At 45.6% G+C, this 16,181-nt stretch overlaps 1 protein-coding gene across 1 annotated transcript in view; it reads right to left on the minus strand.

The window, feature by feature from the left end:
• Fbn2 (fibrillin 2) overlaps positions 1–11,102 on the minus strand; it is a 202,684-nt gene extending 191,582 nt beyond the window's left edge. Inside the window, exons 1-4 of the mRNA XM_051163405.1 lie at positions 10,211–11,102; positions 9,252–9,334; positions 4,720–4,818; positions 1,594–1,689 (exon numbers count right to left, since the gene is read on the minus strand). Coding sequence (XP_051019362.1) covers positions 1,594–1,689; positions 4,720–4,818; positions 9,252–9,334; positions 10,211–10,464 — 532 coding nt within the window. The 5' untranslated portion in view covers positions 10,465–11,102. The remainder of the gene's footprint in view (positions 1–1,593; positions 1,690–4,719; positions 4,819–9,251; positions 9,335–10,210) is intronic.
• Positions 11,103–16,181: the final 5,079 nt, after the last annotated feature.

Genomic DNA, 16,181 nt, shown 5'->3' on the forward strand with positions numbered 1-16,181 from the left:
CACACACACGAGACAGACAGACAGACAGACAGACAGAGGATTCCTGACAGTAATTTAAGAAGAAGCAGTTGAGGGACATGCTGTATCCTGAATAAAACATGAGTTTATCAGGTCAAGTAAATTAAACCAGTAAGGAAAGAAAAAAAAAAAAAAAAAAAGGACAGACACTGTGCTCATGTGTCCTTTTAATTACATTTCGTAAAGCACCTGGAGCAACGGAAAGCATAAAGATAGAAAGATGTGTGCTAGGGCTTGGGGTGAGAAGAAAGTGAGGGCAACAGTCTCACAGGCATAGAGCTCCAGTTTGACACAACAGACATCCTGAAGATGGAGTAGAGATGCCTGTAGTGCAAAGGCTGATGCCACCACACTGGGACTCCAAGTGTTTAATGGTAAATGCCAGGTTACACATGTTATCACAATCAAGAGACATTTTAAATGGCAACAAAAACATGCCATAATCAAAAGCAGACACTCACGCACACTTAACATCAGTTCTCTGCTAGGAATAGATCAGGAGTTCTCAGGGAAGCCCGGAAGAGAGGCTAGGCTCACATAAAATATGAATGAAGTGACACGGATGGCATTTCCACATGTGACTCAACCTTCTTTCATGTTCATCCTATGTACTTCAACTTACGCTAACTTTGGCTGGGCTAGGCAGTGTGGGCCTGTGCATCCCAGCTACTGGGGAGCCCTAGGCGGCAGGATGGGAGGCTCAAAGACAGCCTAGGTAATTTAGCGAGGTCCTGTCTCAAATTAAAAACTAGAAAGAGGCCTGAAGCTCCAGCTCAGCTACAGAAAGCCTGTCCATCAAGCACGAAGACTTAGACTCATGCTCAGTACTGCAAACAAAACTAACCCAACAAAACCAGTACAAGCTCTCATAGAAGTGACACGGCTTGCAGAACCTTAACCAACTGTATTCTCCAGGGATGTGTCACAGCCTGAGAGCTACAACCTACACCCTCCTCCAAACAGGACTATTTCCTCATCAGTGTGGGATTCCCTCCAGTGAACATAGTTGTAATTACTGGAGCAGGGACATAGCACACCGAGAACATGCTTGCCTGGCATATGCAAGTCAAGGCCCTGGTCTCAATCTCCAGTATTGGGGAGTGGGTAAGAGCTTTGTTAAAAGCCTCTTCTTTCGTAGCAATATCTAATCTTTTCAAATAATGTCATAGTCCTGTATTCTGGTATTAAATACATTTGAACAAATGGTACTTTGTGAAATTGGCTCTCATGGGGTGGGGCTGGGAGCTATAGAGTTTTCCAGTATCCTTTATCATTTTTTTTTCAGGAACATATCTATATTTTGTGGCATAAATACCCAAGATAAATACCAAACTTGATAGCACATCACTAGTATTCAACATCCATATTATAAAACATTAAAAAACAACAACAACAACAAAAGAAAACTACTGAGTTAGAAGAATTCTTCCGGGCTAGATTGTGACCTGGGACTTACTATACAAAACTACATCTTCCAATGACCAACCAGGAGCCTTGCAAGAACTTAAGTTCTGACCAATATGAAATGGCCGGCAAGTCACTGTTTACAATAAAGTTGATCCTAAGGCTTCTTACGTTGTCCACAGTAAGTCCCGATGTATCCCTTCTGGCACTGGCAGTGGTCGTCAGCACAGGTTCCGCCATTCATGCACCTCATACTACATTGCTGGACTGCGGAGAACAGCAAGAAAAAAGAACAGACGCCAGTCACCACACTGTATCCACCAGCTTGCACATCTGTGAACTCCCTGTCCCATCTGATGACACATTTATTCTACTGATGCAAATGCTAGCGAAAGTCTATTGGCTGTCATTAAGGCTACACATGTACATATACCTGTTACCACGCATGACGACATGACTTAGTATATATTTAAAACAAAACTGCGATTCCAGTGTTAAAGGAAATCACTAGAAGGTATTAGTAGCATAGCTTAGGACATATGGGGGACACTCTTATCCACTTAGAAGTCAGGCAGGACCTGTGTGCCTGCTGCCATGATGGGCTGGGGGGGGGAAGTCAGGCCTTGTGGAACCTGCATATCAGTGAGGAGACCATCAAAATCTAAGTTTAAAATACTACAAGGTAATTATAAATTGTAATTAACTGTCTGGAGGAGAACTGCTTAGATCCAGTTAGGAACTTAGACACAGCAACCAGAAAAACAAAGCTCACTCTTATGTGATATTTAGACTGATCTTTGAAATATGAGAATCAGCCAGGCATGGGAAACAGCAACGAACAGCTTTAGAGGGATACGAGTCCAAGAGTCTAAAGACCTTAGGGTGCTTCTAGGGTTTTCTGCAAAGACTGGTGTGGAAGGTGTCATGGAAAGGCAGGCAAGGCCACCAGACAAGGTGGGGATCACCTTGCCATTGCCCCCCAGAAGGGTTTAGTATGTCTCAATTCCAGATGAAAGGAAAGGATTTTAATAGAAGTGAAGCGGTTTGGTTTTTAAAGGATGGCCTGCTCTGCAGAAAGAGGATTTAAAGATGCCAGGTAGACAAGAGTCTGGTGGCAGCTGAGGATGGCTTGAAGCACACAGCAAGAAAAAGATATATTGTCTGGTAGAACACACATGTTTAAAGAGTTACATGGAAAAAAAAGAAAAGACACAGTTACATAAGCACCGGATGGGTGACACTGTCTCCTGCTGAGGCAGAAGCAGCTGCAGACACGAAGACTGAAGACTGTGGTCAGCCATGAATTAAGAGCCTCACTTTGGAGGTGATCTGTACCTAAGGAATGACACCCTAGGTTAATTTCTGGCCTCTACATGAGTGTGTGTGTGCACACGCACTCGTGCAAGAAAGTGTTTCAGGCAGTTAGTGATAAACAGCGCTAAAAGGCTTTAGCAAGTTCAGGTGGGATGAAGGTTGGGAAGGTTAGAAAAGTTCCTGATGGAAAGGAATTAGGTATTCTCCGAAGGCCAAATGGAGGCGTGGCTCCTGATGACACCAGGTACCATGTATATTGTTCCCTGTTCAGGTCTGGGCATTAAGAAATAGTATTGCACTTGGTTTTGTTTATTTTTAAAATTCTTTTTCTTTTGTGCGAGAGGTCATAAAGGGTGGTGGGGTGGGCCTGGGAAGTTGATGTGACCAGGGCATATTATGTGAAATGCCCAAATAATAATAATATTATGTTGGTGGAAAAAAAAAAAGAAAAGAAGCAGTATTTCTTTGATTTATGTTTTCCTTGTTGCCAAGGGTGAGTGTGAGCAAATTGGGAGATAGATAATAAAGACACAGAGGGAGGGTCTCTGGCAGACAATGTAGCAAGAGGAAATGTGTTCCTGAAGACACTCAAAGTCTCTGTGCATTTGACTGACAAGTCTCAAATCACTGGGAAAACAGACTGTTGAAAACAATGAGCCCACAGGCTCGTGTCAGTGGTCCACCAGAAGGCAAGAACGCTGCTGTGCATGGTTTAAATCTTACTCCTGAATCAGACAAGTTCTACATTACCCCTATTGAGAAAAAAATTAAGGGGGGAACTATTAAAATGTTAACAACCTTATACTCATTTTTAGACAGATTTAAAGCCCTTATTTAGATATCGAACTGTTAAATAAACAGTATCATTTCTGCCTCATCTGATGTGATCTTTAACACTTGCACACAAGGTTAGTCTTAGACTTTGAGTCCCAATATTTTCTGAAGAGCCATGGGAAGAAGTTGTTTTTTGTCTTCTATTACAGTTATCTTCATGGAATTGTTGGAAATTAATATGTGTAGCAAAGCAGGTTAGTACTGAATCAGTATTTAGTCAGTATTTCAGTCAATATCTGTTCCCTTTCTAATCTCCTTCCCCCATACCTAAGACACAAATAGGATGGAGGCTGCAATGTTACACAAAAGGCGATAAACACAGGCTAGTGTTTGGGGATACACGCTTAGTCAGCTTTAGTCAATAGATCCAAGTCCATGTTGCCTCGGGTAGGTGAGCTGACTCTAACACAAGTAGAGTCATCTGGGAGAATTGTGTCCATTTGATTGCCCATGGGAAAGTTTACGGGGCCATTTTCCTGATTAATGGTTGATGTGGCCCAACCCACTCTGAGCTATACTACCTAGGCAGGTGGTTCTGGGTGGTAAAGAAAGAAGATGAGAAAGCCATCTAAGTAAGCAGGTAGGCAGAATTCCACCATGGCCTCTGCTTCAGTTCCGGCTGCAGGTTCTTGCCTTGAGTCCCTGCTCTGACTTCCCTTGGAGATAGAATGTTTGTTGCCTGGGAGTTGTAAGATAAAACCAACCCTTTCCTCTCCCACGTTGCTTCTGGTCATGATGTTTACCATAGCAACAGACATAAAGGTAGGACAGGGTTAGTTAATACTTATGTGTTTCACTTTTCTCCTCCGCAAAATGGGATCATATCAGTATCATATAATGTTGACTAGAGGAGTGAAATAATGCAAACACCACATGTAGAACCTCGCACATAATGAAAGCTTAGGGGAGTTACACTTATTATGAAGAATGACTTCATGGAATCTTAACCACCTCACTACCTAGATACATTTTATGTTGACAATTAAGCAACAACTGGGGCACCAAAACGGTCTTAGCTCAAACGTTAACACAGGCCTCCTGGTTAGTGAGACCAATCACCAATCTGTGTCTTCCTTGAAAAGGACAGTTGTCACCGGTTCACAAGTTTAAGGAAAATGCAGTGAACGCAGCCCCAGAGAGTGAACGTACTTGATTTTGCTCCACAGGTCGGAGATATTTGTCCACTGGAACAGGTACACATGTTGGGACGGGAACAGAATCCATCTCCACAACTGTTCCTGCAAATGGCTGCAGAGAGCACAGAGTGGGAGTGAGTGACAGTACCCACCCACCCACCCCCCGACCACGCACAACAGTATGGAAGCCATACTCTAAAGCCATAGGTCTGGAAAACTAGGGCATGAAATCAACGTTGCAAAACGTCTGGCTTTCAGTTCACGACACAATCACCCATTGGAGACCATGGTACTAAGTTTTACAATTTCCTTGTGATGATGCAGAAACAAGTACCTTTTTAAAAACTCTGTGATACTGATTAATGACAGATGTTTAACTTGATTATCAGTGCAAGTTGCTTTGTTGTTGTTGTTTCTCTTTAACAAAAAATTGAAATTTTTCAAATTCGGGATTCACCAGGGGAGGAAGTCTTGATCCTTAGGGAGCTGGCAGTGGGGAGGAAACCCAAAGAGACTGACCATCTTAGAAAATATATCCCACTATGAAAGAATGTGAGATTGGTAGAAATAGAGACACCAGGCCCTAAAGAGCTGGCCACATGTCAGCTTCCACCCGCATTCCATCCCAGCTGGCTTCTGCCCTGCCCTATCATCAATCTTTATCCTCTTCATAACTCCTCCCCTTCCTCCAGTCTTTCCTCTCCCATATTATCACTGCAGTCTAGCCCACTGCCGCTACTCTGAAAGCCATCCTGAAAGGTCTGGGGGGTCGGGTGGGTCGTGAAGCTTCCTACAGCTGTGACCTCTGTGAATAAGAGGGTCATCCAAGGCAAGACTATTAGGCTCAAAACCCACAGTCAAGTGCCTTGGAACGGGAACTCTCTCCCAAATTTAGTCAGGCCATTAAGGAGCTGAAAGATTTATCTCTATGTCCCCAGTTGAATTCCCTCTTTGAGCACAAAGACTGTGTGCTAATTTGCTCTGACCTTGGATACATGAAACAAGAGAAGGGTCTGGGAATGCCCTGAAACTACATGTAAATACTTGCAGCAGCAAGCATATGAATCTTCTGCTGGAGAGAGGTCTTGACACTTTCAAAGAGACCTGGGACCTCTGATAGTGTGAGGGACTCTTTACAGCATCAAACCAACTTGGCAACTGATTTTCCTTTTCTGAGACAGCCTTTAGCATTTGTATAATATGGACAGTGTATTAACAAGAGTTCTCCTGAATGAAAATACTGTAAAAATATTATGTCCTCAAGATTTTTTCCCCCAAAGGCAAGAAAATGGCTTCCACCCTAGAATACTTAAAATGTATTACTTCCTTACCACAAATAATTTTCTTTGGCAGATGCTCATTAAAATATAGTTTTATTTCAGGGGCCCCTTCTTCTTAGCAGGCAGGTAAATTTAGGCTTGGATGAAGTGGCCCCCGTCTATCTTTTAAACCAAAAGAAAGTCAAAGGGGGTGGAGCTTGGACACTCTCAGGCCCTTAGCTGTCTGTCAAGGCTTCAGTGTGTACCGTACACAGGCCAGGAGGAAGCAAGACAGATGAACTCCTTCCTCCCTATGCTCATTTCAGTCTGTGGTCTCATTGAATCCTAGCACTCTTGGAAGCAGTAGCAGAAAGGATGTACATACCAGGAGCATGGTAATGTTAGGGGAAGATGTAGGGACTGGTACTTAAAATGTATTACATAAGAGATGTAAAGTTGAGTTCTCTATCAATGGCCCAGTGTGAGCACAGAAAACACTCAAAACTTCTCTGGGTTCCATTTTCTCATTAGAAACATAAATCAAAAGGAGTTCTATTGTGAGGGTCTGATTTTTTTTTTTTAAGGTCTCAAATGCTATGATGCTAAGCCAATCTTATCCCATTGTTTCCCAAATGACCAAAGCAGTATTGCATACCTTCTCCATAAGTAAATGCATAAGCAAACCCTTCTTCCATTATTTCACGTTCTAAGATCTTATTAAAGGAAAGCTAGAAAATCAGTTTTGAAGCAAACACGGAAATTTGGAAGTACTTCAATGGCATGTCAAGCCACAATTAAGAATAATAACAGTTGGGCATGGTGGTTCAAGCCTGTAATCTCAGCGCTTGAATGGCAGAAAGAGAGCCTGGGAGTTCAAGGCCATCCTGGGTAACAGTTAGCTTCATCTCAGGAGACTACTTAGGAACCCCGACTATAAAAACTAAGCAACAAAATAATCCTAGGGAAAAAGAAAACACAATCATAATGCATCGTGCTTTTTAAATGGTAGGCTACTTCTTAACTATCTTCCTGTGTGACGCCTGGTAAGGGTCCAACTTTAGACTTTAAAGCTTGTTCTGCATAGAAAGAATGCAGAGATACAAGCACGCGAGAAAACTCATCATTGGTCCTCATATTATTAACATTATTTGTAAATTGCCTCAGAGTTTGTCTTTGTTTCTTGGTGAGATATAAGTAAATTCAACAAAGAAATACTTCTTATCAAGAAAATAAAAATTCATAGCTTTCAGTCTACAATGATTTTAATTTCCTTATTTCCTCACATGTGATTTTTTTTTTTTAAGATGTGAAAATTACGGAATTACTGAATTTAACGTAGTTGAAATCAGGTGAGCCTCATGCAAGAGGGACCGCAAATCCTCTCTGCTGATTTTGTGCACAAACTCCCTACTCTCAAGTATGTAAGTCATTTTCATAAGGTGTTAATAATATTACTTAGCTATAAGTGACATAAATATCATAAATATTTTTGGAGATAGGAAGATAATGTCAAGGTTTGCCTAACACATCTCATTAGCACTCAAATATTTCAAGTGGGAGAAATGTGGGTGACAGTACTCCCTGTGAGGGACTGGAAACTGATCGTCTAAAGAAGGAAATGGCATAATGACGTTCAAAGATCCAAAGCATTTAAAGTGGACACTCGCTGGGCCATACATACATTACTACTGCCGCTATACTGGAAGGCTTGGCTCTCTGGAATTCCCATTCCTTAGCGATCCAATAAAACTTGACTCTACAGATTTTCAGCACGTACCATAAACCTATCCCTTCTCCTCGGCTGCTCTCCAAGTCAATAACGGCAGTCACATTCATTACATTTAGTGAGTCAGACTTTCCGCGGTGCCTAAGTCATTCCCAGCTAGTGTGGCAGGTGTGTGGTGAGTGACGTTAGCTGTTTCAACAGTCTAGGAGACCCTGCTAGTGTGAGGCAGACACAGTAATGCCCCAGTGGCCTGAAAGAGTAATGCACCTTCTGTAAATACTCCACATAGGACTTTCTGTGTTGGAGAGAAGGCAAGTGGCCATCATTCTTTACTTTCTTTCTGAAATAAAACCAGAGACCTATACATTCAGAGAGGGGGTATATAAAATATGTATGAACAAATTACTTAAAAGGACACAGTGACTGTTTCTTAATGTTGCTTGATTGCTAGAGGTTGTGTGATTTTTGAAAAGACAGAGGGAAAAAAAAACAGTCTTCACAATAAAATTTCAGATTTCTGTCCTTTGAAAGAACACTTAGAGTCTGTCTCAAACCCACAAAACCCAAAAAATGCAGAGTCGGAGATGACACCATACCCACAGAGCCCCTCTGGTAAGGTAGCTTGCCTTTGTGCTGTTCACAGTGGCATAATTATCTCCCCCCCTCAGAGGACGCCGAGGTCAATCTAAAGTCAAGATGGACTGTAAAAGCATGTGCTGTCTGTGACCCAGCTGTCCTCCATAGTGGACAAATGTTTCTGAGCTACACAAACACATAGGGAAAGGCCTATCACACTTCACCCCACACATCTGTGAAATAAGGCCCCCCTGGGTCCCTGGATCTAGAGACTAATGAACTGTCTGTCCACTGAGAGCCTGGAGACCTGCTTATGTACACGATGGAATCTTTAAAAATACTACTACTAATAACCTCAACATTTAAGTACTGATACACAGACTTTTCAAGGTATTAGGGTCACATTTGAGAAACATACTGTCCAGTGTGGAAATTCTAAGTTTCACTGTCCCCGCCTCCCAGACTCAAACAACTTAAATTAAGTCTCTTAAAATCAAAATCAAAACAAAACAAAACAAAAATTCTGTTAACTCTGGGTCAGTTCAAAGTCTGTGAGAGTAGTCGTTTTACATTTTTGCCATGTGGATGTTGAGAACAACCCAGAGATGAGAAAAGAATATAAAGGCCTAAGACTGATATTCTGATGGTCAAAACCTGAGAGTCCAAGAGTGACCTTAGTAATACAGTGGTCTTATCTGGAATTTTAAAGAAGAGGTGATCTTCAATTATCTAAGGAAGTGTTCCAACACAAAGCCCTCCCTCCCTTTGTATCAACACACACAAATGGTAAAACAAAACAGCCAGACAATCTAAAGCCTGTCTCAGCTGACACTGTTTCCACCCCACCACTGAGTTCTCATTACCATGGTTATGTGACCAATGGTTTTGTATAGGCAACTGAGTGTTCAAACACTGAATGTAAGGTCAACCCTGAAACAGAGTCAAGTATGCTGCCTTAGATCTTGTGCCCCGCCAAACACTCACGGACAATGCACTGATTTCCTCCTGGGAGTGTCTTCCATCCTGGGCAGCAATAGGAGTGGAATCTAGAACCGCACACGTTGGGTCTGCAGGGGACAAACACGGTGGTACACACGTAAAGATGGGTGCAGAAACATAAAAATGCCTCCCTAAGCAATGCCAGAGCGATTAGATTTCAGGACGACGAAAAAAAAAAAAAAAAAATCAAAGCTCCACTTCAAATTCTTGGGGTTTGGGAAACAGATGTGGAAGTAAATGGGCCAGAAGCGAGAATGGGGGGAGGGTCCCGAACATCTAAACACCCCCTTTCATCAACCCTCCCTTGCTTGCCTTTTTAAACTGGGAAAAGAAACGAGAGAAACACATAATTTGCTACTATTCTAGCCGCCGGATGTTGAGAACAAAAGGAACACTCCGTTCAAAAATCCTTGCTCTTGTTTCCAAATCCATCCTCCTTGATCAACTGTGTCTCTGGCCCCTAAGTGTCAAGGAAGGCGACTCAGAAGGTGGAGCGCTGGAACTGGCGATTGGAGAACCGCACACGTCCTCAAACAAAAGGCTCTAGAGCTGCGCTCCAGACCGTGGGGGAGCAGGCAAGCTCACGGGGGGGGGGGGGGCCGGCTCAGGGCAGACCCAGGCCCGCTTTCGTCCTGACCCTGGGAACCTTTCCCAGCGCCACAGACATTGCACACGCCCTGTCCTCCGCACCCAGAGGCCAGGCTCCCCACCACTAGCCAGCCAAGTCCCCTAGGGAGAGTTTTCCCCAGAGGAATTGAGGCTTTCGGCGGCGCGGGGGGGGGGGACGACGAAGGGGCGCTCCTGGAGCTCTTGGGGGTCTTTAAGTGTTCTAGTGGAGGGGACTACAGCTCTACCCGTCAGCATGAAAGTCAAGGGAGGGCTTGAAGTAGAAGGCAGGGAGGCCAAGGTTCCCGCACCAGCCAGCCACTCTACCGCCCACCTACCCTCGAAGGATATCCTGCTGTCCTCGCCTGCGAACGCGACTCGCCGCTACCGCGCCCTCGTCCCGGTACTCAGGCGCCCCGAAGCCACCTTCAGCGCCCGCTGCTGCGGGCCGGACCTGTTGCGAGGACGACTGGTGCCGGAGCGTCTTAGGTGGCGGAGGCTGGGGCTGGCCAGCTGTGCCCTGCGCCCAGAGCGCCATGCAACCCAGCCACACGAAGTAGGGCTGTAGACAAGACCGCCGCCGTCTCCCCATCGCCAGCGCCAAGAGCGCGCGGAACGTGGCCCGCGGAGAGAGGACTGTCGAAGACCAAATCCGCAAGGCACCCCCCAAAAAAGTCAGGGTCTGACCAGCCCTTCGTCCGTCCGTCAACTCTCAGGACTCCTTTGGGTTTCGGTGTCCTGGTGTAGCGGAACGCAGCGTCAGTTTCTGACCCGCAGCGCTTAGGGCGCGGGCTCTAGAGCAGGAGGCAGCGAGGCGCGGCGGCAATGCAGCGGACAGTCCCGCGCGGTCCACGTTGCATCCCCCGGGCCACTGCCCCGAGCGATTCCAGGACCGCCAGCGGGTGGGGGCGGGAAATTACAAAAGTAACCCGAGCAGTCGCGGCATAAAGTTACAAAGAAAGCGGACCTCACGAGGGAAAAAAAGGGAGGGGGTGTGCAGAGGCTGAGCAGATTCCCGTGCGCTCAGGGCACAGATCCTGGAACGCTGCAGAAGTCACCAAAGGAAGCAGGCGAGCGAACAAAAGTCACTCCCAAAAGAAGAGGAGGGTCTCCTCGGGGTTCGTTAGGGGTCCTACAGGGCAGCTAGGCGCAGGCGGAGGCTGCACAGCCCAGCGGAGGTGCGCGGGGCCGTGGCGAGCGGCTAGCCGGAGGGAGGGCAGGAGGCTGGACGCCCGGGAAGATGCCGCGGAGGAGGGCGCGGCGCCGGGGTTTTAGAGGCCCGGCGGGGCGCGGGGCGGGACGGCGGGCGGTGGCTGTCAGAGGGGGCCTGGGCGCAGCGGTCCACACGTGGAGCGCAGCCGGGACGGAGGGGGCCAGTGGCGCGGGGTGGGCGGGGACAATATTAGGGGGCGATCTCAAGCAGAGTCGGGGGCGGGCGAGAGATGGGGGTGGGGAAGAGGCAGGAAGGGGGGCTGGGCAAAGGGAGTGAAGAAGATGGGGTTGGAGAGAAGTGGGGGCGGGGGGCGTGAGTTTGAGTGCCCAGTCTAGGTTGGAAACAGGGCTTCGGAGGAGGGATTGGCGAGCTCGGGTGCCAGAGGAAATGAGAGCGGGGTATGGGGGAGGTGAGGGCGAGGAGAGAAGTGGGAAAGGGGAGGGCAGGCCCTGGCGGAGAGGAGGGGGCTAGGGCCTGCTCGAGGGGCGAGGCGAGGCGGCCGGGCTTCCCGTCCCGCTCCTTGGCCGCTAGCTCTGTTTTGACTGCCTTACAAAGCTAGCAGACGGCGGGGGAGGGGGCAGCCAGCGACTAGATTGGAAATAGACCCCGCAGCAGCCCTCTGTCTCTTCTCCTGAGAGCTTCGGGGGTCGCAAAAATTGGAGACAAGGGTGCCTGAGAGTGCTACTGAACTTCCGAGTGGGAGAGGGGCCGCACGTGGTAGCTGATGGGACCCAGATCTCCTGCAGGGATCAAGACTCCGATACAAAGTGGTGGTGGTGGGAGGGATTCATAGATGGCCAGGGACAGACCCTCGCTCTGGATCGCTCCCTCTAACCTAGAGCAGGCCCTTTGGATCTCCCTGCTACCCCCACCAGGAACACGATCAATTGTCAGAACAAACAGGAGCTGGACGTTTCCAGATTGAACTGCATCTGCTTTGTACAGAAGGAATTCCTATCAGGGCAGGGAGCCCTGGCCACGGGCTAGCGCCACAGTCGCAATGAGTTCTTAGAGGAGATGTGCTCAGGTGTGACCCCTGGCAGAACTCTGACTGGGTCCTTAAACGGGATGGTTTACTGGAGGGGGGGGGGCGCACTCAGTCTGCCAGCATAGCTGGTAAATGGGACTGGGGCGTGGCATTAGTTAGTTTTTGTCTTGGACCCTTCTGATTAATGATTAAACTTGGCAATTGGTTCGATGAATGGTCTGTAAATTTAGGGCATCTCTCAACCAGATTCTGGAGTCTTTTTGTGGCCCTGCTTTCAGGAGGTCGCTAGGAAGCTTTGCCATCTCTTAGTGGAATGAATGGGCCAAGGGACCACACACCTCTGAAAAGTAGGACTGGGCAAGCACAGTTAAGGAAATGGATCTTGAGAACAGTGTCCGGCTTATTCCAGCGTAAAGAGCCTTACTTTAAAAGAAATGAGTGTGCATGTTTGTTTTTCCTAGCCTGGATTGTCCAGATGTGCTATTTGACAGCCAGAAATTCTTAGAGAATTGGCACACCTCCCTCCTTTATTTCCCCACTGTAGTTGTAGTTGGCAGACAAAGACTTTCAGGTAGTAGCCCTTCCAACAGCATCCTCACAGGGCAGAAGAAAAAGTAGGGGCCATCACAGAGGACCCTGTGGGGAAGGGGACACTGAGAGCAACAAAGGCATTTTTTTCCCTGCGTGCTGAGTCAAACAAATAATTATTTAAAGAGCAAAATAAATGAGCTCATGAGTTAAAACAGCATTTAAATCTTACCCTATGGTTTCTCATTTAATATTTAAATGACTTCATATTTCATTTCTGCTTATTACATTAAGTCCAAACATTCTAAAATTGCATACGCCTTCATCCTCACATTCCATAATACCACTTTCAGGATCCTGCATAAAAATACGTGGAAAAATACAAAATGAGAGATCCATTAAGCTGTTCATTGCAGCACTGTTATAACAGCAAAGGACTAGAAACATAAATATTTTATCAATAATTCGCTCTATGAATGTAAGCAAATGTAAGAAAAAAATAGCAGTGCTGTGTTCTTCTGGAGTGGTGTCTAGCAAAGGCAGTTGGGGGAAAAAAACCAGCAAGATGTTGGCAAAAGTGGCCACTTATTGAGTTAGGAAGTAGATACAAGTTAGCAGGAACTGGAGGAGAAAGGAGCAATGGCCATTGTGCCATGCCTCTGGAGTTTCTATTCTGGATAATGAGAACGTGCTAGAAGGGGATAGTGGTGATGGGTGCACTTAGGGTGCAAGCCCATCATATTGAGCTACGTTCTCAAAATGATTAAAATGCTAAATTTATGCTGTACACCATTTTACTATAACTATTTCAAATGTAAGACACATGATTTCACGTCGTGCGCTGTCTTTTGTCTGTGTTTGCGTTGTGCCTTGTTCGGTAGTAGAAGTTTGAGTCACACCTAACAAAAACGACTTGCAGAGCAAAGAGAATATAGGAGACAATAGAGTGGAAGCTACACCTACTCTAACAGTTTTGGAAACAACTATGTATCTTATGTAATTAAAGACAATAAAATTTTAAAAAGAACTAAAAGCAAAGCAAAGTAAATTGGTTACATTTATACCGTAGACACAGAGTAAGCAGCTATCAAAAACTGTATTTTTGAACAATAAGTCTCTAGTGAAATACAATTTAAGAATGAAAGAAACACAAAGACGTCTAAAATTTCATTCAGTGGCAACAGTGTGAGAGAAAGGGTGAAAGGTGAAAGCTGAACTCAAGCTCAAAACTCATGTAAGAGACCAGATGTAGTGGTGCACATCTGTAATCCACCTTCTTATGTCTTGAGGAGAGGGAGAGACAAGAGAATCACCCGGAAACTCGTGAACCTAGAGAACAGAAAACAGCAGCAGAGTAAGAAAGTCTTTGTCTTCACAGGTGGAAAGGTGGGTATCACCTCTGAGTTCCAGGACATCCAAGACTACACAGAGAAACCCTGTCTCAAAAAAAGAAAGTTTCTCTGACCCCACACATATATTATGGTAGGCAGGCACATGCGCCTGTGCATGCACGTGCGCGTGCGCACACACACATACATACACACACACTTTAATTTTTTTAAAAGAATGCTGTAAATAGAGAATAATGGGAGCTTAAACAAAAATGTTGAACGAAATGTGAACAGTAGAGGCCTAGGTTATGTGATGTCAGGAAGAGTTGGGGGAGGGGCTTTATGGGGAACCAGAGTTGAAATCACTCAGGTTTTATCTGGTCATGGTTCTGGAAGTCCGTGTCTATGTTCTTAAGGCTTGGGTCAAACTAAATTCTCAAGTGATGGACTGATTTTTCTGATGGAGGAGATTTCAAGACATTCAGGCTTTGGCATGGTTAATGCTCACTGCATTTACTCAGATGTCCAGGGAAAGGGAACAAAGAGTGGACCACAAAGCAAGTAAGATGGCCAGTTTGTTGCGGGGGGAGGGGGCAGGAGGTGGTGAGCTCTTTGATCCAAAGTTGAGGACAGGGTTGGTGTAGACAAAGTGGCCATCCTTGTGAGAGAAAGAGTAGCACTACCATAGAGAACCTTCTGTTCTGCACTGGGACAATAGGCAAAGACACCCTAAGGGTGCCTCCTCTCACATTGATACCAACTGTATCTGCAAATTCAACTGAAAGAGTTGTACCTGAGAATATAGAAGCTTCAGGATGGCCGGCCTAAGGAAGTGTTTCCCCCAGGGGCACTCATGAAGTTGCACAGAGGTCTATGCAGCTGTGATCCAAAGGGCCAGGCTGTACCTCAAGCTGAAATCAGAGCTTAGTGTCATGCACATGGTGCTGAAGGCAAGAAAAAGCCAGTCACTGAGCTTTTAGTCCAACTTCCAAAAAGTCAAAGAATCCAGGGAATGTGTAGTGGGATTAGAGTCCCTGTAAGGAGCTCCTCCTGCTTGCTGTGAAGCTGTGAAGGACACATCTAGCTAACATTTTCCTTAGGCCACTGGAGATGTCAGAAACAAGAGCTGTTTGATGGGGCAATCTCCAGGCCCTGAGTGGAGCCATCCCTTGAAAGAGACTGCACATGTGTCACAATCAACAGCTGGAAGGTGGAGCCATCCAAACTCACTGAAGCATGGGTGATGCCACCAGGGTCCCCAGACAAGGCATGTAGAGCTTTAGGGTTTGCTGTGCATCTTGCTGGGTTTTGGGCACAAACATTTGAGATAACAGTTTTCACTTGTGCCATTGCACGTTAGAAATACGGAAGTAACTATTATATCTCTCTCTCTCTCTCTTTTTTTTTTTTTAGCGGTTTATGTAGCTCAGAGGTGACTGGATCTCAGAAGAGACATGGTTGAATCTGTTAAGACTGTGAAGAATTTTTTTAAGTTGAGTTCAATGCATTTTTATATTATGAGATGGCCATGATCCTATGTGGCCATGGTGGAATTCTATGGTTTAGATGTGAAACGCTGCCCCCTCCCCCATTATTTGAATGGGTGGTCACTAGTAGATGGCGTTGTTTTAAAAGGCTGTGGATCCTTTAGGATGTATGTAGGGCCTAGCGGGAAGAGGTATAGCAGTAGAGAAGGGAACAACCTTTGAGTTTATAGCCTGGCCCTACTTCCTGTCTGATCTCTGCTTCCTGGTATGTGAAAACATAGCTTCATGCTCCTGATGCCACAGAAGTGAGCCACTTCCACCTCTGAGACATGCCTTTCCCAGCATGATACACTGCACCACTACAGACCATGAGCCAAATAAACCAACCCCTCCTCCCTCATGTTGCTTCTGACCACAATGATAAGAAAAGCCATTAATGCCAACTGACAGCAAGAAAGCCATCAGACCAATGGGCCTTGTCAAATGCGAATTAAAACTAATTGGAAAGAGATCATTCTCTCTAACGCGGAGAGAAAGACCTGAGTATCTGATGAAAGACAAGTGACTTCAAGGGACCTGGATGTAGGGAATATAAAAATATTCAAGATCCTCAAAGGATACTCAAAATGGTTACCTGGTTACTTTGGAAACTGTTTTCCTACAGATTTTTATTTTTTTAAATATTTTTTTTAAAAAGATGAACAGTTATTCTACCTTCACTGGGAAGGGTAAGATCAAGTATTTCTTCTAAAAAAAAAAAAA

This window comes from Acomys russatus, chromosome 20 (genome assembly GCF_903995435.1).
Source record: "Acomys russatus chromosome 20, mAcoRus1.1, whole genome shotgun sequence".
NCBI lineage: Eukaryota > Metazoa > Chordata > Mammalia > Rodentia > Muridae > Acomys > Acomys russatus.